This window comes from Panthera onca, chromosome E3 (genome assembly GCF_046562875.1).
Source record: "Panthera onca isolate mPanOnc1 chromosome E3, mPanOnc1 haplotype 2, whole genome shotgun sequence".
Taxonomy (NCBI): domain Eukaryota; kingdom Metazoa; phylum Chordata; class Mammalia; order Carnivora; family Felidae; genus Panthera; species Panthera onca.
In genome coordinates this window covers 18,114,967-18,138,530 of record NC_138354.1, presented here as the reverse complement: position 1 = coordinate 18,138,530, position 23,564 = coordinate 18,114,967, and the positions used below count along the sequence as shown (strand labels likewise).

General features: G+C 53.6%; 3 protein-coding genes across 6 annotated transcripts; 1 reads left to right on the top strand and 2 right to left on the bottom strand.

Moving 5' to 3' along the window:
- Window positions 1-437: 437 nt before the first annotated feature.
- On the top strand, window positions 438-9,144 carry ZNF646 (zinc finger protein 646). Of its 2 annotated transcripts, none has more exons than XM_060649028.3 (3): window positions 438-564; window positions 1,817-7,242; window positions 8,543-9,144. In XM_060649028.3, exons 2-3 carry the CDS (start codon window positions 1,899-1,901, stop codon window positions 8,662-8,664), a joined length of 5,466 nt encoding a protein of 1,821 aa, XP_060505011.1. In that variant the 5' UTR covers window positions 438-564; window positions 1,817-1,898; the 3' UTR covers window positions 8,665-9,144. The 2 variants fall into 2 exon arrangements, with proteins under 2 accessions (XP_060505011.1, XP_060505010.1); XM_060649027.3 differs by having other exon boundaries at window positions 438-653.
- Window positions 9,145-9,215: 71 nt separating this feature from the next.
- On the bottom strand, window positions 9,216-14,867 carry PRSS53 (serine protease 53). Of its 2 annotated transcripts, XM_078439808.2 has the most exons (11): window positions 14,364-14,867; window positions 13,417-13,437; window positions 13,149-13,311; window positions 12,557-12,822; window positions 12,270-12,424; window positions 11,893-12,112; window positions 10,766-10,916; window positions 10,435-10,679; window positions 10,207-10,352; window positions 9,742-9,958; window positions 9,216-9,454 (listed from the first exon to the last, which is right to left on the bottom strand). In XM_078439808.2, the coding sequence occupies exons 1-11, from the start codon at window positions 14,419-14,421 to the stop codon at window positions 9,435-9,437; spliced, it is 1,662 nt and encodes a 553-aa protein (XP_078295934.1). In that variant the 5' UTR covers window positions 14,422-14,867; the 3' UTR covers window positions 9,216-9,434. The 2 variants fall into 2 exon arrangements, with proteins under 2 accessions (XP_078295934.1, XP_078295932.1); XM_078439806.2 differs by having other exon boundaries at window positions 13,149-13,437.
- Window positions 14,868-16,305: 1,438 nt separating this feature from the next.
- On the bottom strand, window positions 16,306-18,457 carry VKORC1 (vitamin K epoxide reductase complex subunit 1). 2 transcript variants are annotated; one of them, XM_060649060.1, is made up of 3 exons: window positions 18,159-18,407; window positions 17,271-17,380; window positions 16,306-16,769 (listed from the first exon to the last, which is right to left on the bottom strand). In XM_060649060.1, the coding sequence occupies exons 1-3, from the start codon at window positions 18,329-18,331 to the stop codon at window positions 16,561-16,563; spliced, it is 492 nt and encodes a 163-aa protein (XP_060505043.1). In that variant the 5' UTR covers window positions 18,332-18,407; the 3' UTR covers window positions 16,306-16,560. The 2 variants fall into 2 exon arrangements, with proteins under 2 accessions (XP_060505043.1, XP_060505044.1); XM_060649061.2 differs by lacking the exon at window positions 17,271-17,380 and having other exon boundaries at window positions 18,159-18,457.
- Window positions 18,458-23,564: the final 5,107 nt, after the last annotated feature.

Here is a 23,564-nt window from a genome sequence, read left to right as displayed (position 1 = left end):
GTGAATGAAGCTCCCTCCATCTGTCTTGGGAAGTTGTTTTCAGGGAGCTCCACGAAAAGTGTCGCCAAAGTACTGAGGCCAGAACAGCAGAACCCTTTTTTTTCCTCTTCTGCTTTCAGCCAATATGCACCGGAACGATTTTCGCAGCTCTTGCCGGAAGTGTGGCTTAGACTAATGCAAAGCAACGCAGAATTTTGACCCTCGTGGGCGGGGTCAGAGTCGCGTTTCAGCTACCTCTCCCTTAGCCCCGGAAGTGTGTCTGTGTACAACTGCTGCTTGGAGGCGGCACAGGAAGTGTTCTCCAGGCAGAGGTTTCGGGGGGAACCTTTTGCGGCTAGGACACTTCCTGTTTCCTAGTAACAATAGGAAGTGTCCGCGGAGCTGGGGGTAGACTCCTGGCTCGAGCCAGCTGCGCCTTCTTTCCTCTACCTCCTTCCTTCTCCGTTTTCCCCTTTCCCTTTTCCCCTCCCTTCCCACCTCCCAGGAGCCCTGGCGGAGTGTGCGTCTGTGGGAGCGCGAGAGCCCCCCCACAGCCACCCCTTGGGGCGCGCGGCTGCAGTTAGGGTGAGGGTCCCAGTGCGCAGGCGCGCTCCCGTTCGCGGTCCCCAACGGACTCATCCGCGGCGGGAACGAAAAGGGGCCACCCGAGTGAGGTAGGGGTCCTGAGAAGAAATTGGCCGAGGAGATGAGTGAGGCGAGAAGACCTGGTTGGTGGTTGATCAGGAGAAGGGGCTCAAGCGAAGGGGCTTTGTGAGTTGAGAAGTCGAGGAGCAGGTTTGGAGGGGCTTTAGATCCGGAGATATGAGTTGTACATACAGGGATCCCATGGGAGTGAAGAATCAAGAGTCAGCGAAGGCCAATGTGATACAGGAGACATGGGGGCCTACTATGGGAAGAGTAAGGGCTTTGGAAAAAAAAATTGCCTGAGTCAGTGGGTTTGCTTCTGTGTAAACTGGACTAAGGAGGCACTGCAGGGTGTTGTGAGGATTAAGTGACACAACGAACGTTCTTTACTTAGCACAGTGCTCCGCACATGGTAATGCTCAGCATGCGTTGTTGTCATAAGTATTTTGAGAGAAGATAGAAAAAATAAGAAGGGATGGTGAGGGTATAGTGAGGAGGTGTAGGAAAGAAAAAAGGTAGGGGGTGAAGAGCAACCAGAAATGGGTTGGAATTTCCAAGATAGAAGATGATTTGGACTCAGGGGAAGTAGGTGAAGGAAGTGGCCAAGAGAGTCTTTTAGAAAAGAGACTTTGTGACCCTGAAAGGAATAGGGGAGGTGAGGGAACAGGCCAGCCCATTCTCTGAAGAGGGCTTTAAGCCCCCACCTCTCACATCCTCAGCTGTCAACTGGAGAAAAAGGCTGCTTTTCAGTGTCTCTAGGCTACTCTGTTTAGCTGAGGGATCAAGGAGAGAGAATTAAACTTCTCACATTGAAGGTCCTAGAAAAGTTTTAGGTTTCCTTTTAATATGTCACAGGAGGTAGGTTGGTTGGTTGTTCCAGAATTATAGAGAGGAGAAGGTTAGATTTTGTGGATTTGGTCTGATGAACAGAGGTAGGTTGGTAGGTCTGTGGTAGGTTGCATCCCTCTAGACTTTCGTTTTCTTATCTATACCTCTAGGATGAGTTAGGCCTAGGGGAGCTCTCATATTTGGGGAGCTTATGTGCAGGAGGCCTTAAATCCAAGAGAAAGCAAGTTCCTGGGCATTACTGCTTGGGGAACATTTCTGTGACCTCTGATGATCTTGCTGCTTATAGAGCCAAGAGGCAAAGTTAATTCAGGTCTTCCTTCTGACCACCACCCCCTCTTCCTAGGCCTTGGCCCCTCCACCAGAGGAAGATGCTGCTGCCACCTGCCTGCTCTTCCTGAACCTCCAGGTTTCTGCCACACTGCCCCATGGAGGACGTGCCCACCTCACTCAGCTGCTCTGACTGTCAGCGCCACTTTCCTAGTCTTCCGGAACTGTCCCGGCACCGCGAGCTGCTCCATCCATCTTCCAAGCAGGACAGTGAGGAGGCAGACAGCATCCCTCGGCCCTACCGCTGTCAGCAGTGTGGGCGGGGCTACCGTCACCCAGGGAGCTTGGTCAACCACCGCCGGACCCACGAGACTGGACTTTTCCCCTGTACCACCTGTGGCAAGGACTTTACCAATCCCGTGGCCCTCAAGAGCCACATGAGGACTCATGCTCCGGAGGGCCGCCGTAGGCGCCGGCCTCCCCGCTCCAAGGAAGTCATTCCACATCTTCAAGGGGAGACAGCATCCTCTGACTCCAGGGACCACAGGCTCAGCCCTGGGGAAAGCTGGACAAGCCAGAAGAAACATGAGGAAGAGACCTTTGGCTGTGAGTCTGGGCCTGACCCCAGGGCAGCTTTGAGCACTTGGGAAGATCCACCCACCCGACAAAGAGAAGGCTGGGAAAGCCAGCCAGATTCAGAGGAGGGTGCAGAGCGCTGGGGGCCCACTACCAATTCTACCAGAGCCACCCCGCTCCCCACCCCAGCCAGCACCCTCCTTAGCAATTTGGAACAGTATTTGGCTGAATCGGTAGTGAATTTCACAGGGGGCCAGGAGCCCACTCAGTCCCCTCCTGCTGAGGAAGAACGGCGGTACAAGTGCAGTCAATGTGGCAAGACATACAAGCATGCTGGGAGCCTCACGAACCACCGCCAGAGCCACACCTTGGGCATCTACCCTTGTGCCATCTGCTTCAAAGAGTTCTCTAACCGCATGGCTCTGAAGAACCACTCCCGACTCCATGCCCAGTATCAGCCTTACCAGTGTCCCCACTGTCCCCGTGCCTTTAGGATCCCCCGAGAGCTGCTGGAACACCAACAGTCCCATGAGGGTGAAAGGCAAGAGCGGCTATGGGAAGAGAAAGAGATGCCCACCACCAACGGGCACACAGATGAGAGCAGCCAGGATCAGCTCCCTAGTACACAGACGCTGAACTGCTCTGGGGAGCTCAGCACCTCTGGGGAGCTAGAGGACAGTGGCCTAGAGGAGTATCGGCCTTTCCGTTGTGGAGACTGTGGCCGTACTTACCGCCATGCTGGGAGCCTCATCAACCATCGCAAGAGCCACCAGACTGGTGTCTACCCCTGCTCCATCTGTTCCAAGCAGCTGTTCAATGCAGCTGCCCTCAAAAACCATGTGCGGGCTCATCACAGACCCCGGCAAGGAGCTGGGGAGGACGGGCAGCCATCAGTGCCACCAGCTCCCCTGCATCTGGCTGATACCACCCACAAAGATGAAGAGGTCCCCACCACCACCCTGGACCACCGCCCCTATAAGTGTGATGAGTGTGGTCGGGCTTACCGCCACCGGGGGAGCCTGGTGAACCACCGCCACAGCCATCGGACAGGAGAGTACCAGTGCTCACTCTGTCCCCGCAAGTATCCTAACCTTATGGCCCTGCGGAACCATGTGCGGGTACATTGCAAAGCTGCTCGCCGCAGCGCAGGCCCAGGGGCTGAGGGTCCCCCCAGCCACCTCAAGGTAGAGCTCCCGCCTGACCCCATGGAAGCAGAGGCAGCCCCACCCACTGATCAGGGGCATGGGTGCAAACACAAAGAGGAGACCACTGATGTCCCCCCAGCAGCTGATAGGACAGCACCACAGATATGTAGCATGTGTGGGATGCTCTTTGAAGACGCTGAGAGCCTTGAACTTCATGGCCGGACCCATGGGGAAAGGGAAGACAGCAAGACAGAGACTAGGGTGTCCCCTCCTCGGGCTTTCGCATGCCAAGATTGTGGAAAGAGCTATCGTCACTCAGGCAGCCTTATCAACCACAGGCAGACCCACCAGACGGGGGACTTCAGTTGTGGGGCCTGTGCCAAGCACTTCCACACTATGGCCGCCATGAAGAACCATTTGCGACGCCACAGTGGGCGGTGGAGCAAGCAGCACCGGAGGCGAGCTAGCAGTGCTGGCAGTGGGGGAGAAGCCAAAATCCCATCTGGTGGGAGCTGGGCCCAGGAGTTGGTGGAAAACAGAAAGGGCCTGGACTGTCCGCAAGACCCTTCAGGGGGAAGTCCTAATGTAGCCCAAGGCAACTTGGAAAGTGATGGGGGCTGTTTGCAGGCTGACACTGAAAGGGATAGATGTGGGCTTGAGAGGGATGAGGCCTGTTTCCAGGGTGATAAAGAGAGCAGAGGTACTGAGGAAGGACTGGAAAAGAAGGAGGCTTGTTTCCTTGACAACTTGGACATCCCAGATGATGAGGAAAGCAATGGGACTCGCTTCTGTGATGATCTCAGTGGGGTGGGTGAAGACCAGAAACTAGCCACTGACCAGCCCAGCTCCTCTTGCCACTCTCCTGAAGCTGTCACTAGCTGGCCGGCTGAGGTCTCCCACACGTGTTCTGACTGTGGGCATTCTTTCCCTCATGTCACTGGCCTGCTGAGCCATAGGCCCTGCCACCCCCCAGGCATCTATCAGTGCTCTCTCTGCCCGAAGGAGTTTGACTCACTGCCTGCCCTGCGCAGCCACTTCCAGAACCATGGGCCCGGGGAGGCAGCCCCTGCACAGCCTTTCCTCTGCTGCCTTTGTGGCATGATCTTCCCAGGACGGGCCGGTTACAGGCTTCACCGGCGCCAAGCTCATGACTCCTCTGGCATGACTGAGGGTTCAGAGGAGGAGGGGGAAGAGGAAGGAGCATCAGGGGCAGCCTCCACCCGTAGCCCTCCACTGCAGCTCTCAGAAGCAGAGCTGTTGAATCAGCTGCAGCGGGAGGTGGAGGCACTGGATGGAGCTGGCTATGGGCACATCTGTGGCTGCTGTGGTCAGACCTATGATGACCTAGGGAGCTTGGAGCGTCACCACCAAAGTCAGAGTTCTGGGAACACCATAGACAAGTCTCCCAGCCACTTAGAGTCAGGTGATGCTATGGGAAGGGTTGCAGACCATGACCATGTCTTTGAGGACACAGTGGCCTGCCTCTCTGGGGAGGGTGGGGACACAAAGTCTGGAGAGGGAGTAGGTGCCATGGTTGTAGACAACCTTTGCATGCAAGGTGGGGAAAGTTCGCTGGAGGCCCAACCCCGCCCCTTCCGCTGCAACCAGTGTGGCAAGACCTACCGCCATGGGGGCAGCCTGGTGAACCACCGCAAGATCCATCAGACTGGAGATTTCATCTGCCCTGTCTGCTCCCGCTGCTACCCCAACCTGGCTGCCTACCGTAATCATCTACGAAACCACCCCCGCTGCAAAGGCTCTGAGCCCCAAGTGGGGCCCGTGCCAGAGGCAGGAGGCAGCAGCGAGCCCCAGAACATGGCAGAAGAAGGGCTGGGGCAGGCAGATGTGGGAAAGTTTCAGGAGGAACTTAAAGTGGAACCCTTGGAGGAGGTGGCAAGGGTGAAAGAGGAGGAGTGGGAGGAGGCCGCTGTGAAGGGGGAGGAGGTGGAGCCAAGGTTGGAGACTGCAGAGAAGAGCTGCCAGACTGAGGCCAGCTCTGAGCGGCCCTTCAGCTGTGAGGTGTGCGGCCGGTCGTACAAGCATGCTGGCAGCCTCATCAATCACCGGCAGAGCCACCAGACTGGACACTTTGGCTGCCAGGCCTGCTCCAAAGGCTTCTCAAACCTCATGTCTCTCAAAAACCACCGGCGCATCCATGCAGATCCCCGGCGTTTCCGCTGCAGCGAATGTGGGAAGGCCTTCCGCCTGCGGAAACAGCTGGCCAGCCACCAGCGGGTGCATGTTGAGCGGGGTGGGAGCGGGGGCACTCGGAAGCTGATTCGGGAAGATCGGCCCTTCCGGTGTGGGCAGTGTGGACGGACCTACCGCCATGCTGGCAGCCTCCTAAACCACCGGCGCAGCCACGACACGGGCCAATACAGCTGTCCCACCTGCCCCAAGACCTACTCCAACAGCATGGCCCTAAAGGACCACCAGAGGCTGCACTCAGAGAGCCGGCGGCGGCGAGCAGGGCTATCTCGGCGAGCAGCTGTGCGCTGTGCCCTCTGTGGCCGAGGCTTCCCTGGCCGGGGATCTTTGGAGCAGCACCTGCGAGAGCATGAGGATACCAAAAGTGGTCCGAGAGGTCCAAATGGCACAGAGGGCAGTGAGGGGAACCTGGCTAATGACCAGGGACTAGAGGACACATCAGGTGGTACTGAGTCAGTTCTCCAGCTGGAGGATGGAGCCAGGAGGCTGGGGGGGCAGAGTCTGAGCCCCATCAGGGCAACAGGTTCAGAAGCCACAGAACTGGTATCCTGGGACATGGGGAATGCAGAAGGGAGGCAAGGAGATGGGGGACCAGTGGATCATGGTGGAGATTGGGTTCCTCAGGGTCATATACTGACCAAGCCAGAAGGTGAGTCAGGGAACAGCATCCCCAAGAGTCCTTGCCACCTTGGCAACAGCCAGTCCAATGGACCTAGTCTGAGTCCAGTGGATAGCTGGGACGATGGAGACAGCCGACCTGAGCTCCGTCAAGAGAGTCACACCTTTTCCTGCAGCCACTGTGGCAAGACCTACTGCCACTCGGAAGACCCTTTGAACTGCCATAGCCCTTCCAAGACAGACCGCCACTATTGCCTGCTCTGCTCCAAGGAGTTCTTGAATCCTGTGGTCACTAAGACCCACAGCCACAACCACATAGATGCCCAGACCTTTGCCTGCCCTGAGTGTGGTATGGCCTTTCAGTCCCATCATGAACTAGCCAGCCACCTACACACACATGCCAGCGGCCTCAGTCAGATGCCACCCCTGAGAGAGGAGGCCAGAGGTCCTGAAGGTGGGGCTGTGAAGGATGAGGTGGATCTCCCTGGCCAAGGGGAAATCCAAAAGGCCCCATCAGAACCCCCCAGGACCCCAGGAGACAATACTGGGAGTGCTAATGGGGGGCAAGGAGTAAAGTCCACAGTGGCTGAAGACGAGGAACGGCCCTTCCGTTGTGCCCAGTGTGGGCGTTCCTACCGCCATGCCGGTAGCCTGCTGAACCATCAGAAGGCCCACACCACTGGACTCTATCCCTGTTCCCTCTGCCCCAAACTTCTACCCAACCTGCTGTCCCTTAAGAACCATGGCAGGACCCACACAGACCCTAAGCGCCACCGCTGTAGCATCTGTGGCAAGGCCTTCCGGACAGCTGCCCGGCTGGAGGGTCATGGACGAGTCCATGCACCCCGGGAAGGGCCCTTCACCTGCCCTCATTGTCCCCGCCACTTCCGCCGCCGAATCAGCTTCCAGCAGCACCAGCAGCAGCACCAGGAGGAATGGACAGTGGCCAGCTCTGGTACGGGGACATGAATGGCTTGGGCAGGGGACAGAAGGGCTCCAGAGTAGGTGGGCAGAGTGGGGGTGGGGGGGCAAGGAGTGAGAGGAGAGGGTCACATGGTTTCCAAGAAGTTGTGCAGGAGTGGAGGGTGGGGAATTGGATATGGAGGAAACTGGTCTGAGGATGCTGCCTGGTGAGGGCAGAGATCAGAACTCCTGGGTCAGGTAAACAGCATGGTGGGTTGGACAGTGGGCTGGGGGGAGGGGGTGGTTGTGGGCAGGGGCAGAGGCAGTTGCCGTGCAGGAACCAAAGAAGAATGGGCTTTTTGTTTGGGGAGGGGAGGCAGCCATGTGTCTACTATATCTGGAAACTCCTGATCCAGCCAGTAAAGGAATGATTTCCAGAGAAAAATGGCCTAGGTGGTGCTCTTTCCCTAAGTAGGCAGGGAGCAAGAGGGTGAAGAATGGGGTTGGGAGGCACCCCCAGATTGGACTGCTTTGTGTTTTGTGCTGACCTGGCCAGGGAAACTGGTCACTGGTTGGCCCCCAGCTCCCTGTCCCTCTTTCTCTGAATTTTGTCTCTGGTCCCCCTCCTCTCTTCTTGGAAACTAGACCTTTGGTCCTTAGGTACTGATACTGCCTCATGTCTCTTCCCTATATTGAACCCTTTACCCTTTCTTCTCTCTGCTGTGCATCTCCTTTTTAGGAGCCAACCAAACCACTTTTTCCACCTGCATACCCCCATTCCCTCCAGCACACCTTTAACTGGAGGATTGAGTCACAGATAATTGTTTCTTTGAAGCCAGGCCCAGCTGAGGCAACAACAGTCATTAGCCCCTATCTCCCATCCTCTATCAGGGGGAATTTCCATGGAAAGTCACTCCACCCAGCCCGACTGAAGGATGAGGCTGTGTGGGAGTGGGGCAGCCTGTTTCCTCAGTCTGTTCTTGAGCCCTGGGCTCATGTCCTCTGCCTCCTCTAGAGATCTGTAGGCCTTCTCCCAAGATCTATTCCATTTAGTGGCAACCAAGGGTGGGTATCCCCAAGATGGCGGGCCCTTGACCAGAAATGATCAGGGAAGGAGGGGATGGTGGGTGAGAGTATCGTGAGAGAGCTGACAAGATGGCTTTCAGGATAAAAGATTTCTTGTGACCTCAAGGGAATGAGTGAGGAGCCAGTTAGGCCTGGAAAAATCATTAGTTTACATGCAGGCCTCTGGGGTTGGGGGTAGCAGCAGAATGGCCTGCAGGCTAGGGAGGGGGTGCAAGCTGTGTGGGGTTTGCCGGCCTCAGTCAGTGACCTCCTCTCTTTCTCCCCAGGAGCCCCAAAGGCACCAGCAGCAGGCAGACGGGACCTGTCCTTGCCCCCTCCACCTACCCCCACGACCCCACTTCTGGATCCTTCACCCCAGTGGCCTGCAGACCTCAGCTTCTCCCTCTGAACTTCAAGTCTCCAAAGATCAGAATACGGGCGGGGTGGGGTGGGCGGGTTGTAGGGAAAGGCTTGATCTCCATGTTTTGCTCAGGAGTAGTTAGGCATCCCCATCTCTTATTTCCCTCTCCTGCTGTGAAGAGGACCCAGATCTGGCCTCTTGCCCATGGAAGGGGTAAGGTGTTCCTCATATCCCTGTCCTTGAAGGCTCTCCTTTCCCCAGCCTTTGTCATTATGCTCTTCCCTATGACCAGCCCTGCAAGAAGCCCGGTGCCAGGCTCTGCCACAATGTGGGGCCGCTGTCACCAGCCAGATTCCAACAAGAGGGAGAGGTGGATTCAGAGAGCCACAGGTGGGAATGTTGCCTATGGAAGGGGAGCCTTTTGCTACAATTTGTAACTTATTTTCTAAAGTCTATTTTGTAACAATTTATTTAAGTTTAAAAAAAAGGAAAATTGCTCCCCCCCAAAAAAAGAAAATTTCAAAGTAAGCGGCTGGTGTGATCATATCTGAGGGGAGGAAGACTAGGGAAGGCTGGGGACGCCTGCGTTGGACGGCGGAGCTGGGCGTAGGGAAGCATCCACAGGCGACATCTCCCTGGCCTGCAGGGTGGGGATTAAGGGCAGTTGCCGGTCCAGGTGTGCTCCTTCCCAGAGCCCACAGGGCTGCTGGGCCTGCCCCAGTGCCTGGAATCATGCGTGGGTGGGGGGAATGGGAGAGGTACAGGGGCAGTGATGCAGGAATTGTCTCACTGCGTCTGCAGCATCCCAGAGCCACCTGTCAACAGCCAGCTGGTTTGCCTGTCAGGAAGAGGAAGGAGGGTGGGGTTGGCCTCATCCTCAAAACTTTTCTTCCCTCCCTGGAAGGAAGAGGAAGAAGGTGCTACTTTAACCCCTATGACAGATGAGAAAACTGAGGTTTGAAGAAGTTGAGGCCTGCTCCAAGTCACAATGATGAGGAACCAGAATTATGTCCACTACCCCACCCAGGGCAGCAAGAGGTTGGGTCAGAACAGATCTTTCCCTGGATTGAGAGAGAATGGGTCTGGAGAGGGAAGTGTTAGCAGGGAGGCCCCAGGGCCACGTACTCATGTTAGCCAAGCAGCTTCCAGTCTCTGCCTCGGGTTCTGGCTCCTCAGCAAAATAGACCTGCCAGTCCAAACTGCTGACCCAGTTCTCATAGGCGGGAAGTGCCGTGAAGACTGCAGGCCTTGCAGGGCCTTGGCAGGCATCTCCAAAGCTGTGTAGCCCAGCCAGGAACCATGTGCCCCTCACCTCGTGCACCAGTGGTGCCCCAGACAGGCCCTGTCAGGAGTCAGGTGACACTGGGTGACTTCCTCTTTTCCCTAGGCAGCTGTGGGGGCAGAAGGGGCTTGGGGCCGGGATGAGGCTCTGGCTCTTTGGGAGCCAGTTGGCAGAAAGGCCCAATTTCAAGTGAGAGGCGGGTCTGGAGGCCAAGCCTGGCAGGTCTGTGAGTTACAGGATAAAGATGCCAGGGGTCTGTGGAGTAAGGTTTGGAGGACTGGGGCTCACCTCACAGTGGGGGGGCTCACCTCACAGTGGGGCGGCTCACCCACAACACTGGTACACACCATTCCTGGCAGAATGGGGATACTGTCGCTCCCAAGAGCTGTATGCAGCCGGCTGCAGGCCCTGGGTCCCAAGAGGGTCACAGGCACTGTCTGAGGGGAGCTGGCACCTATAGGGCAAGGGAAAAGACCCAGCTGCCCCGACAGCCTCTAGGATGGATGGACAGCTGCTGATGGGCCTGTCCTACATACCTGCTTCTTGGTGGGGCAGCCCCAGGACCCAGCCACGTTCCCCATCAGGCAGGTGGTGGTCGGCATATGGCAGGCAGAGGGGCCGAAGGCTGGGGCCCAGTGTCACAGGTTGGGCCAGCAGCAGGAGTGCCACATCGTAGCCCCCCTCTGGGTGGGTATAAGCCCCATGTAGGATGAGCTGCTTCAGGCCCCGTTCCTCTGGTCCGGTCCCCAGCCCTATGCTCCATTCCTCTGGGGTCTGGCGCCTGTGCAGAGAGGCATCATTGACAGCATCGAGTGGCAGGCCTGCCAGCGAAGGCGTGGGCATGAAGGCAAGAGAGACATGGCTCACCCAATGAAGCAGTGGGCAGCAGTCAGCACTACCTCCTCTGACACCAGGGCTCCACCACAGGCCAGCTTCCCCTGGTGCTTCAGCCTGGCATCCCAGGGCCATGGGGAGGGGGCTCCTGCCTGGGGACCTCCTCTCCTCAAGGATCCACAGGCTGGAACAGACAGATTACATCATCTGCCTTCTTGCTAAGTGCTCACCGCATGCCTGGCCTGTGCTAAGCGCTTCCCACGTACTATCAAATCCTCACAAAATCCTCTTAAGTTGGATTTTGTTACCCTCATTACCAAAGTAACCAAAGTTCCAGAAAGGTTAAGTGACTTTCTAGCTCAGTAACCACAGGCAGGTAGCCAACTTAAGTCTCAAAAACCAGGGAGGGCCTAAGCTTTTAAACCCTGATGGTCTAGCCTCATGGGAGTGGCCCTGCTCATCATTCTCTGTCTGTGCCCCTCCGGGCTTGGACTGGCCCCAGAATTCCTGGCTCACTAGTACTTCTCTTAACCATCAAGATACAACTTCGTTCCAGGAATAGTTTTGCATGCCATTTACATGTTAGTTACTTAATGCCAGAATCCTGAGCGGGAGCCTTCCCTGTCCATTCTCACTGGGTCCCTGCTTGGAAACTTGCAGCTTACCCCCACAACCTTCAATCAGATCTCAGAGATCCCTCTTCATACCTAAACTCTAAATACACAAAGTTCTAGGGGTGCCGGGGTGGTACGGTCGGTTAAGCATCTGACTTCAGCTCAGGTATGATCTCACCGTTTGTGAGTTCAAGCCCCGCATCAGGCTCTGTGTTGATAGCTTGGAGCCTGGAGCCTGTTTCGGATTCTGTGTCTCCCTCTCTCTCTGACTCTCTCCCACTCACACTCTCGTGTCTCACTCAAAAATAAACATTAAAAAAATTTTTTTAAATGCACAAAGTTCTGAAGTATCTTTGCCCCTTCAGCCCTTAAATGGAATGGTTCCCATCTTAGAGGCTGAAAGGGGCCTTAAATGCCCCCCCTAGTTAGCCCCCAGCAATGTGTGACTGCCTTGTACCAATTCTCTGTTCTGAGCTGAAACTTGCTTCACTGTGCTTCTGTCTGCTGCCCAGAACACGTCCCACTCCTAACATCCCCTGCTCATACCTACACAGCTGTCCTCATCACTGATCTCTGGGGTCTCTGGGTTCTGGGACAGGAAGGCTGCCCCCTGAGCTCGAGCCTGCAGCCAGGAGCTATGAGCAGCCATGTTGGTCAGCAGCACAGGAGTGTCTTCTTGGGCACAGCTTGATGCAAAGCTGATGATCCCAGCCTGAACCCAATGTCCATCAGGCTCACGGCACAGCACGGGGCCCCCAGAATCTCCCTGGAGCCGGGAAAAGGAGTCAAGTATAGACACTTCAGCCCCAGCCATGGACAGACACCCTCTAACAGCAGCAGGTCCACCCTCCCTGTGGATCAAGCACCCAGCTCGGGGCTAGGCCTCCTCCCCTTCTGCTCCCTTCTCATCTTCCCCATCAGACCTGACAGGGCCCCTGCACCCCAGGCTGGGCGCCCCCACACAGCATCCCAGGCCGAGCTGGGCTGGCCAGCAGCCGCTGGTGCAGCCGGTTGTAGAGACAGTTACATGTGGGGCGGCTGATTAGACGCAGGCGCAGATTCCGTAGAGTCCTGGGAGCTGGCAAAAGAAAGGGAGTTGGTGGGGGGGGGGGGGGTACAAATCTGAGCACAGGGATGGTTGGCAGCTGAGGCTGCGTGACCTTGGGCAAGCACAGTGCCTCTCTGGGATTCATTCTGGGACAGCACTTACCATCATTGGTGTCCTGATCCCAGCCAGTAGCCCAGCAGGAGGTCCCAAAAGGAAAGCGATGGGTAGACTGAGGCAAGCAGAGGGGTGTGCGGGCCATGGGGTGGGCGAGCCGGAGCAGGGCCAGGTCTGAGCCTTGGCTGTAGTGGTTATAGGCCCTCGGCAGCTGCAGGGCGGTCACCCCCACCTCCTCGGCCCCTGGGCTCAGCCCCTCACGTTGCAGAGAACCCAGGACAACTGACCAGGAGTTCAGTTCTGTCACTGCTGCCCTGGAAGGGGAGGGATAAGGCCAAGGCATTGAATGCAAAGGGGGACAGTGACACCAACCAGGACACCACCAGGTAGGTGAAAGATGGACAAAAATCAGCCCAGAGCTTTAAGCAAGGTCCTTCCCTCTCCCAACCTCAGCTTCCTCATTTGTAAATCTTCTACCAAGGCTTAACTTAACTTGATAATGTGTACCTGGCACATGGCACACTTTCAGTAAATGATACATTGTGATTCTAGGGGCAGGAGTCAGTTTTACAGAGTTTGGAGGACATATCACCCACCCCACCCCCAAAAGTCGGAAACTCTGACCCCAGCCATGACTCACTTTTCAAAGCAGTGGGCAGCAGTGAGGACCCAGGTATCTGCCACCAGGGATCCGCTGCAGATGTGGACCCCCCGCCTCCTCACACTGGCTTGCCAGGGCCACTCACCAGGTGCTGTGATGCCCTCCTGAGGCTCAGGGGGGCCAGGGCCACGCTGCCCACATACTGTGGAGAGGGGTGGATCAGAATGACAGAAGGTCCCTGTCCTTCCCTCATCACAGGCCCAAGCCAGACCTAAGGAAGCCCTGGCCGCATATCCCCAAAGCTTACCGTGCTGAGCTGCTTGAAGACCTGGGAAGAGAGAGACACAGATGAGACTTAGGGGAGCCTTACCTGCATGGCCCAGCCTTGGTGGAAGGGATAGGTTTGGGGGGATGGGCCCTGGGTCCTTGCCTATGACTGTGTGGCTACCTTACCAGCCCCTCCCAGAATGAAAATATACGAGGCCAAGAAACAGCTTTTATTGGAACCTATTCAGAGCGTACACTCAGTAATTAATTCTCCTCCCTCAGCTGTGCTCAGCACTCCTGAGTCTGAGAAGCAGGGCCAGGGTTCATCTTGGGACTAGTCCAAACTTCCTCCAGGCTTCAGATCCCCTAACTCCAGCCCCCGCCACTGAGTCAGGGAGGCGGCCTGTATATGTGGAGAGCATTAGCTTAATTGTGCCCTCAGTCGTGAATGCCTAAGAGGAAGGATTAGAGGCCGACGTCATGTCTGAGTGGGGGAGGGCTCCAAGAGATTGAGAGTCCCCACCCTTGTTCTGACAACTCAGACTCCCCCACCTTTCCACAAAACACCAGAGACTTTACCAAAGGATCCCCTACCCTGCCTCTTCCCCATCACAGGCACAGAAACATCTGGGCTAGGAAAGATGGGACATATGTAGAGACGGGGAGACTGAGGCCAAAGGGCCCCCAGAACTTGCCTAAGGTCATTCTGGAAGTAGATAGGCAGACGGGCACAGGGTACACACACAGGCATAATGACTGCAGACATAGATTGTAATCTAGCCCAAGAAAATCACACCCACTTTGACAAAGGTGGCCACATACACCTCCTCTGATACACAGCCAGACATGGTTACATCGCCACAGGCAGACCATCGCTCCCCTAGGCATGCCCCCTCACATACACACCAGGCTGCAAGGCTGCTGGGGCAGAGGGTGGCCCCTGAACACCTACCATACCACTCCCCTACCCAAACATGGGTGGCTCACCCTCTATGAGAACCACTGCTCCCAGGATGAGCAGCTCTGGTCCCCAGCTCTGCTTCATGCTGCTCCAGGCCACTCTGCCGCCTGTACTCTGGTTTTCAGAGAGGCCACCTGGGTCTCCCTAGCTCCACCTCTGCTCCGCCCCCCAGTTGGCTAGGAGTCAAGTGCCAGAAGGGAGCCAGCAGCTCCTAGCTCTGGGGTTGTGACTGTGTTACCCCGGGCCATTCACCACCCCTCTCTGCGCCTCAGCCATGGCCAGACTGCCTTGGTTCAAATCCCAGTTTCCCCATGTACTATGTGAGTGACCTTGGACAATTAGCCCCTATGTGCCTTGTCTGAAAAACTCAGAATTGTTGAATGTAAAAACCTTAGAGTCCAACATAGAGCAAACTTGCTCCCAGCATGGAAGTTGTCCTCTGGGAACTGGGAAGGGCACTGTGGGCAGACCCTCCCAGTCCCTCTATTTTAGCTTCCCCACCTCTCCCCCAGGCCCACGTGCAGGTGGGTTTCACATACCTTCTCCCATCTTGCTTCAGTGGCAGTGTGTGAAGGGCTGAGTATTGAGGGCTGGGGCTCTCTGCTACTTCCTGGCAATGAGACTGGCAAATCTCAACACCTCTCTGCTGCCTTCCCAGGAAACAGGGTTACAGTGGTGCCTACGTTTCTTACAGGTGGTGGAAGACTCAATCAGGAGGGAAGAACACTTAGTGTGCATTCTTTTTCTCTTTCTGACTTCTAACTCAGGCCAGCCCCAACTGTTCAGGAAACCTGACCCCGACACAGAGGCAGCTGTGTTAAGAGCATAGACACTGGTGGGGCGCCTGGGTGGCTCAGTCAGTTAGGCATCCGACTTTGGCTCAGGTCATGATCTCACAGTTTGTGGGTTCGAGCCCCATGCTGGGCTCTGTACTGACAGATCAGAGCTTGGAGCCAGCTTCGGATTCTGTGTCTGCCTCTGTGGTGATGAGAAATCTGCTCATCACCCCCCACCGCACTTGCACTCTGTCTCTCTCTCTCTCTCTCTCAAAAATACATAAAACATTTAAAAACATTAAAAAAAAAAAAGAGGGGTGCCTGGGTGGATCAGTTGGTTAAGCGTCCAACTTCGACTCAGGTCATGATCTCAGTTTGTGATTTTGAGCCCCACGTTGGGCTCTGTGCTGACAGCTCAGAGCCTGGAGCCTGCTTCAGATTCTGTGCCTCCCTCTCTCTCTGCCCCTCCCCAGCTCATTCTCTGTCTCCTTCTCCTTCAAAAATTAAATACACATTAAAAAATTTTTTTCTTTTTAATTAAAAAAAAAAAGAGCATAGACACTGGAGCCAGATGGCCCTGGTGGAGTCAAATCCTGAGGGCTCCCTAACCCCCTCCCCAGCACTAGCTGTGTAATCTTAGGCAAACTACTTACTCTCTCTACCTCAGTTTCCTCATCAAGATAGGGATAAGAGTACCTACCTCATACAGCTGGATATATAAAGATTATGAGTTAACACATGTCATATTCTTAAGCAGTGCTTGGCATGTAAATGCTTAGTATATATCATGAAAAATAAAAAATATTCGAAACATGTCCCTGGTCCTCCAGGGCTGCCAGGACTGGCTTGGGGGTGGTAGATAAGGCAGCTGGCGAGGTTAAGGTCAGACCATAGAAGAACTTCCCAGCAAGCATGGACAGAACTTTGCCCTTGCAAGTGTGTGCTTGGCTTTCCCAGGAAAGAAAGTTTGGCTCTCGTTGGGCAGCAAGGATAAGCCACCAGCTTGCTTCCTGGGGGTAGGGGCCGATGGCGCCCCAGGTCTTGCTGACTCCACACGCTGGAGAAGGGACTAACCACCCTTCTCAGGCAGGCCCTCCACTCTCCCTCTGACTCATCCTTCCACTCCAGAGGAGGCAAGACTGGGGGAGGCTCAACACTAGGGTTCCTCGTAGACAGATGGCTCAGACTTAGCTAATTTATTTAAGAAATTTTATTGCTCAGAACCTTCCCTCCTTGGGCAATGGCAGGAGCTTTGGAAACCAGTCCTTGGGGAGAGAGACAGAGGCACTAGGGTTGAGGAAAGAGTGTGGCACATTTGGTCCATTGTCCTGTGTGGGAGTATGGTGGGGTCAGGTTGCAGACTTTTATAAGGACACAGACAGGGCCCCCTTGGGCAAGGCTCACGTGCCAAAGCAGAGCATGAGGTCAGCCTGGCTTGGGTGAAGGCTCAGTGCCCCTTGACCTTGCCCTGGGGTTCCTGGACCTTCCGGAAGCTGAGTACCACCAGGCCCACATTGATGGCATAGGTGGTGATGCAAACGATGCACAAATCATAGAGTACGAAGAATAGGATCCAGGCCAGGTAGACAGAACCGGCAAGAGACACCAGGGAACTCAGCACCAGCAGGATAGATGCCCAGCGGGCCCGGAGGCAACCTGCAAGGCAGACAAGGCTCAGGCATGGGCTTCAGGGACTGGCCACCTCTAGAATACTGCCTTGACTTCATGGTACCACCCAGATATCAGGGGCTGCTGGGGAAGAATCTCCAAACCGAGAGGCTCTGATGATCCTCACCAAGGCCTTGGTTCTCCTATCTGTTCATTGATCCATGGAACTCAAATAGTGAATTTTCCTGCTGAGCTCTACATGAAATGAAAGAGAAGCAGCCCTTGGATTCCTCCCAGAGAGTAACTTCTGAGTCTTTTCCATAAAACTGGGGTCCTAGGAAGTCTTTAAGGGCGCTTTTGGCTCTGATAGTAAGTAAACCAAGTGAAACACTTGTTAGTTCCTGCCCACAGGGTGTTCAGTGATGAGTAGCTTGCTGTCAAGTGTCTGGGTCACCATGATTATAAGGAATGGGAATGGACTGGCCAAGGGGGAAGGGGCCAGTTAGGAAAAGGAGGTGGGGCCTGCAGGGAATGGGCGGGGCCACTCACCTAACAACAGCTGTAATGTGTAGAAGATGCAACCGAATATGCTATTGGATTGATTGAGGATGCTGTCCGGGCCAAGCACATGTTCCACCAGTCCAAACCCCCGGCCCCACCTGGTGGAGGGGAGGGCTCAGGTTAGGAGTGCCAACACAGTGCGTCCTGGAGGGGTGATTTCCAAAAAGCCACCCAGGCTGTACTTTCCCTCCCCCCCCCCCCCCCCCCGCCCAATGCCCTCCTGAGTCCAAGGTTCAAAGGCCTCCAGGCTAGCTCAGGATTCCATGTCACTGCCCCTATCCTATCCTATCCCCAGGCCAGGTCAGGCATGGCCATGGCTCCACCATACACCCCTCTTTTCATCCTAGACCTTCAGTAGTTCTTAAGATGACAAGGTAGGTAGAAGGGTTGACTTGGCTTTATAGTGTTACCGGAGACTGGGAATCCACTGCAGAATCTTACTGCCCTGGACCTCTAAATCTCCAGCTCCCTGGCTACACACTCCCCTCCTCGAGCATAGCCAGGCCCTCAAACGTAGCCAGACCTAACCACCTTATCCTGTTACGGCCATCCCCAAGACCTCAAGACCATTATCAGTCCCTATACACTATCCCATTCCTCCTCCTGCCCGGTTACCGTTATTCCTTGGCATTAGGATCTACGTGCTACTCCCTATAATAACCCCAGCGCCCGGCACTATCTGTAGCCCCAGCCCCAGGCCCCAGGCCCCACACTCCTAACTCAGACACAAAGTTTCGCCAGGCAACGCCCCCTCGAGCAGCCCCGCTCCCATGCGTCCGCTCCCAGGGATCCCGATCCCAGGCTCCAGAATCTTTTGGCAACGTGGCCACTAGGACAAGCAGCCCAGTCCCCCAAGCCTCCCACTCCCGCTCGCACCTGGAGGAAAAGACGCGCGAACAGCTGATGGCTGTGCCCACGTCGCAGAGTGCGCGGTAATCCTGGTCCCGGGCGCGCGCCGCCTTCACGTGCAGTGCGTAGAGCGAGAGCACTAACCCCGCGAGGCAGAGCGCGAGCCGCACCCATCCAGGGTTCTTCCAGGTAGCGCCCATGATTTACGGTACCTCCCGAGGCGCCAGCCCGGAGGGAACAAGCCACGGAGCAGGGGCGGGGCAGGATGTGGCCACGCCCTCTCCCGCCCCTCTGACTGGGCGATTGGCCTGCCTGGTCTCGCACTCCCTGATCCACTGGTTGTTCCTAGTACTTGATGGGCGTGCTGGCAAAGTAGGAAAACAGGGAGGAATGCTGGGACTGAAAAACTAGATTAGGGATTAGGGGTAATTACAGAGCACAAGGCCTGTCAGGCATGATGGGAGTAGTAGTCCGAGCGGCCGCAGCGCCTCAAGGGAAATGGAGTCTCCGAGTTTAAAAAAAAAAAAAATTATATTAATGTGGCTAACAGTATAGCGCTTAGGCTATGCCAGACTCTGTTCGAAGCACTGGAACATCCGGGACCTAGAGACCAGCGGATCAGGGAATCCAGCGAATACTGCGGTCCGATCAAGAACCAGCATTTTCCCTGAAATTATTATTTCAGATACTATTAGCATTATAATCTCCAATCCTCAGTGCTTGCTCAACCATTCCCTCCTGCCTCATCAGCCCCTCCTGCCGACCAGTCTCTCTCTTCTTCAAATTCCCAGCGCCATCACCACCGCCACACCCTTGACATTATCCTAACCTCTGTTTTATTGTGGGAAAACCTGAGTCTGGATCAACCCAACAGTCCCTCTTTCACAAGCCTTTGTTCGTTAGGCTAGCTGTGCTCTTTCCATAGCAATAATGGCATCTATTGATGACCCATTTCTCCTATACCTCTTCTTCCTTTTCATCTGCATTGAAACTCGGTTCTCTTTCCCCATTTTAGAAACAGTGACAAATCTCCCTTCACAATCAAGTTTTTGGGAAGATTTTACACTTCCAGTCTGTACTTCCTCACTTCTTCCTTGCAGCCCAGCACAACATAAACTAGCTCCTGCTCCCAAACACTCCCTTGACAACTGATGGCTGATGTCACCAGGATGTTAAATCCAATGGATATATCTGTATATATCTATATATGGATATATTTTCTAGTAATCTCTGCACCCAAAGTTGGGGGCTCGAACTTGCACTGCGAGATCAAGAGTCACATGCTCTTCCTACTGAGCCAGCCAGGTCCCCCTCCAATAGATATTTTTGAGTTCTTATCATTCTTGACCTCTCAACAGTATTAGTCACTGTTGAGCACTCCTTCCCAGGAACTTTCTCTGGATTCTGTGATATTTCACTTTCCTGATGGCTCTCCTCTCTCTGTGGCAGCTCCTTCTCAGAGGCACTCTTCTTCTTCTAGGCAGCATGGTGGTAGAATAACAGCTCCCAAAGATGTCCATGTTCAAATCCCTGGGACCGGTGGATATGTCAGATTCCATGGCAAACAGGAATTAAGGTTACAGATGGAATTAGGGTTATTAATCTGCTGGTTTTAATAAACTTTTTAAAAAGTGTATTTATTTTGAGAGATAGAGACAGAAAGTGAGCAGACGAGGGGCAAAGAGAAGGAGACAGAGAGAACTCCAAGCAGCCTCCATGCTTTCAGCTTAGAGCCCAATGTGGGGTTCGATCTCACGAACCGTGAGATCATGACCTGAGCTGAAATCAAGAGTCAGATGCTGAACTGACTGAGCCTTCCAGGCGCCCCTAATCTGGTTTTAAAATATTATCCTATGGGTCCAATATAATCACAGGGGTCCTTAAAGTGAAAATGGGCTGGGGTGGGGGGCATATGACTGGCTCAGTCAGAAAAGCACGAGACTCTTGATCTCAGGGTTGTGAGTTTGAGCCCCACCTTGAGTGTAGAGATTACAAACAAAATAAACTTTTTTTATAAAAGTGAAAAAGGGCAGGGGCACCTGGCTGGCTCAGTCTGTTGAGCATCGGACTGAGGCTCAGGTCATGATCTCACAGTTCATGGGTTCGAGCCCCATGTCGGGCTCTGTGCTGACAGTGAAGAGCCTGGAGCCTGCTTCAAATTCTGTGTCCCCTTCTCTCTCTGCCCCTCCCCTCCCTTGAAAATAAACATTTAACATAAAAAAGTGAAGAAGGGTGTCAGAGGGAGGTGGGACTATGGCAGAAAGGCACAGAGAGATGCAATGTTGCTGGCTTTGAAGATGGAGGAAGGAGGTCATGAAGTAAGGAGTATGAGTGGCAAAGCAGGAAGAGGCAAAGAAATGGATGCTGCCTAGAGTGTCCAGAAAGGAACTGCTGACATCTTAATTTTAGCCCAGTGAGACCCATGTTGGACTTCTGAACTGCAGGACTATAAGACAAGAAATTCATGTTGTTTTAAGCCACTAAATTTGTGGTAATTTGTTACAGCGGTGATAGGAAACCAACACAGAGGGCTAGGACTTAGGCCTCTCTTTCTATTATCCTGTGGGGTCAGGTCGGCCCTGTTCAGTGTGGGAAGAGACTGCTGAGTGGTATGAGTACCAGAAGGTGGGAATCATTGAGGACACACTGCTGTTCAACAAATCACCACACAAAAAAGAATGGCTTCAAATGATAACAGTCATTTTATTTCCTCTTACATGTTTTATAGGTTAGGAATTTGGAAAGAGAATTTTGGCTGAGGAGTCTGGCTCCCATATTTGCAGTCAGGTGATGGTTAATGCTGGAACAATGAGAAATTGAAGTAGCTGAGGGAGAACCTAACAGTTCTTTCTCTCTTTTTAAATTTTTTTTTGATGTTTATTTATTTTTGAGAGAGAGAAAGAAAGACAGACAGAATGGGAGTGGGGGAGGGCAGGCTCCAGGCTCTGAGCTGTCCACACAGAGCCCAATGCGGGGCTCAAACCCACAAACCATGAGATCATGATCTGAGCTGAAGTCAGATGCTTAACTGACTGAGTCACCCAGACACTCACTCTCTCTCTCTCTCTCTCTCTCTCTCTCTCTCTCTCTCTCTCTCTTTGTAGTCTCAAGATCCATGTAGTCTCTCTATAAGGACTAGTTTGGGCTTCCTCCCAGCATAGCAGCCCCCAGGCTACAATAGTCAGCTTTCAAAATTGCTCTGAATGATTTCCATTTTCTAGTATTCACACCATTGTATAGTCTCTTCCCATGCTAGGCAGGGTTGACCTGAGCCTGTAGGATAATACAGAAATTATAGTGTGTCACTTTCACAGCTAAGTCATAAAGATATGGCAGCTTCCACCTTGCTTCCTCTTAGATCACTGGCTCTGGGTGAAGCCAGTTGGCATGTTATGAGGACACTTAAGCAGCCCAAGGAAACAGTCCACCTAGTAAAGAACTAAAGCCTTTTGCCAACAACCAGCATTAACTTGCCAAGCATGTGAGACAGCCACCCTGAAATTGGATTCTCCAGCACCAGTCAAGCCTTCAGATGGCTGTACTTTCAACCAACATATTGATTGCAACTTCATGAGAGACCATGAGCCAGAACCATGCAGCTTAGCTGCTTCCAGGTTCCTGCCCCAAAGAAACTGTGTGACAAAATAAATGTTTGTTACTTTGAGCTGCTATGTTGTGGTAATAATTTGTTACACAGTGATAGTTGATTAATATAGGGCAGTCAGACTGCTTACATGGGAGCTCAGGATTCTAGTACAAGTGCTCCAGGGAGCCAAGTGGAAGCTGCATCATTTTTTATGATTTAGCTTTTATTTAAAACTTTTTTAAGGTTTATTCATTTTTCAGAGACAGACAGAGCATGAGTCGGGGAGGGGAAAAGAGAGGGAGACACAGAATGTGAAGTAGGCTCAGGCTCTGAGCTGTCAGCACAGAGCCTGACATGGGGCTGGAACTCACGGACCGCGAGATCATGACCTGAGCTGAAGTTGGAAGCTTAACCGACTGAGCCACCCAGGTGCATTTAAAGTCACATATGGGGCGCCTGGGTGGCGCAGTCGGTTAAGCGTCCGACTTCAGCCAGGTCACGATCTCGCGGTCCGTGAGTTCGAGCCCCGCGTCGGGCTCTGGGCTGATGGCTCGGAGCCTGGAGCCTGTTTCCGATTCTGTGTCTCCCTCTCTCTCTGCCCCTCCCCCGTTCATGCTCTGTCTCTCTCTGTCCCAAAAATAAATTAAAAACGTTGAAAAAAAAAAATTTAAAGTCACATAGTATCCCTTTCACTATACAGAAGCCTCCTCAGTTCCAAAGGGAGGAACATGGAACTCTCTCTCTCTCTCTCTCTCAAAAAAAAAAAAAAAAAAAGAGAGAGAGAGAGAGACTCTCTATCTCTGAGAGAGAGAGAGAGAGAGAGAGAGAGAGAGAGAGAGAGAATCCCAAGCAGGCTCCACGCTCAGCACAGAGCCCAACACGGGGCTTGATCCCACAACCCTGGGATCACTACCTGAACCAGAATCAAGAGTCGGACGCTCAACTGACTGAGTCACCCAGGCACCCCAGAACTCCATCTCTTGATCTGAGAAGTGTCAAAGTCATATTCTAAGAAGTTCATATGGGGCGGGCCATTTTCAGAAATACAAACTGCTACACGGGGCAACATTATTTTCTCCCCTGTCTTCTCTTACTTCCTGCAGGTCACAACTTCCAACCTCTGACCAGATCTGTCTCCTGGGCTCCAAACCCCAGAGAAACACCTCTTAGATGTCACCACCATTTGGATGCCTCATAGGCCAATGAGATGCAATGCAATGCACCCAAAAGTGAACCCCTTACATTTCCCCAAACCTGTTCCTTCTCTGGAGTTTCCCATTTTAAATATGGCCCCTCCATCCACCTAAGCCACTCCTCTTGGACTACTTTCTCAATCCCTGTAATCTATGCAGACCACTACCCTGGTCCAAGCTGCCATCACCTCCCACCTAGATAAATACTGTAGTCTCCTCACTTGTCTCCCAGGAATACTTGTCCAGCATCCACAGATTGATTCTCCACACTGCAAATCAAACTGATCCATTTAAAAAATAATGAGGTAGGGCACCTGGCTGGCTCAGTTGGTAGAACATGTGACTCTTGATCTCAGGGTTGTGAGTTCAAGCCCAGCATTTGGCCTGGAGTTTATTTAAAAAAAAAAAAAAAAAAAAGATGATGTAGTTCTGTCACTTTCTGCCTTTAAGTAGTGTCCCATTTCAATAGGTCAGAAGATAAAGCCCCAAATCTCCTTCATTTATTTAACAAATGTTTATTGAGCACATGTTATGTGCCAGGGGATTGTGTTAGGAGCTTGGGATAAATTAGGAAACCAGACAAATAGTCATGCTCTGGTCTTACATTGTAGAAGAGGAGGAAAAAAGTGAGAATTTAATATCATCCATACATAA

What these genes read in the sequence shown, in the direction of transcription:
- ZNF646 (XM_060649028.3), top strand. Translation starts at nt 1,899, where the DNA reads ATGGAGGACGTGCCCACCTCACTCAGCTGCTCTGACTGTCAGCGCCAC. An exon ending in ATGGACAGTGGCCAGCTCTG is followed by an intron (nt 7,243 to 8,542) that starts GTACGGGGACAT and finishes CTTTCTCCCCAG; the next exon opens with GAGCCCCAAAGGCACCAGCA.
- PRSS53 (XM_078439806.2), bottom strand. Translation starts at nt 14,421, where the DNA reads ATGAAGCAGAGCTGGGGACCAGAGCTGCTCATCCTGGGAGCAGTGGTT. An exon ending in AGCAGTGGTTCTCATAGAGG is followed by an intron (nt 13,438 to 14,363) that starts GTGAGCCACCCA and finishes CTCTCTTCCCAG; the next exon opens with GTCTTCAAGCAGCTCAGCAC. An exon ending in AAGCTGCTTGGCTAACATGA is followed by an intron (nt 9,455 to 9,741) that starts GTACGTGGCCCT and finishes TCTTCCTGACAG; the next exon opens with GCAAACCAGCTGGCTGTTGA.
- VKORC1 (XM_060649060.1), bottom strand. Translation starts at nt 18,331, where the DNA reads ATGGGCGCTACCTGGAAGAACCCTGGATGGGTGCGGCTCGCGCTCTGC. An exon ending in TCGCGCGTCTTTTCCTCCAG is followed by an intron (nt 17,381 to 18,158) that starts GTGCGAGCGGGA and finishes CCCCTCCACCAG; the next exon opens with GTGGGGCCGGGGGTTTGGAC. An exon ending in CACATTACAGCTGTTGTTAG is followed by an intron (nt 16,770 to 17,270) that starts GTGAGTGGCCCC and finishes TCTGCCTTGCAG; the next exon opens with GTTGCCTCCGGGCCCGCTGG.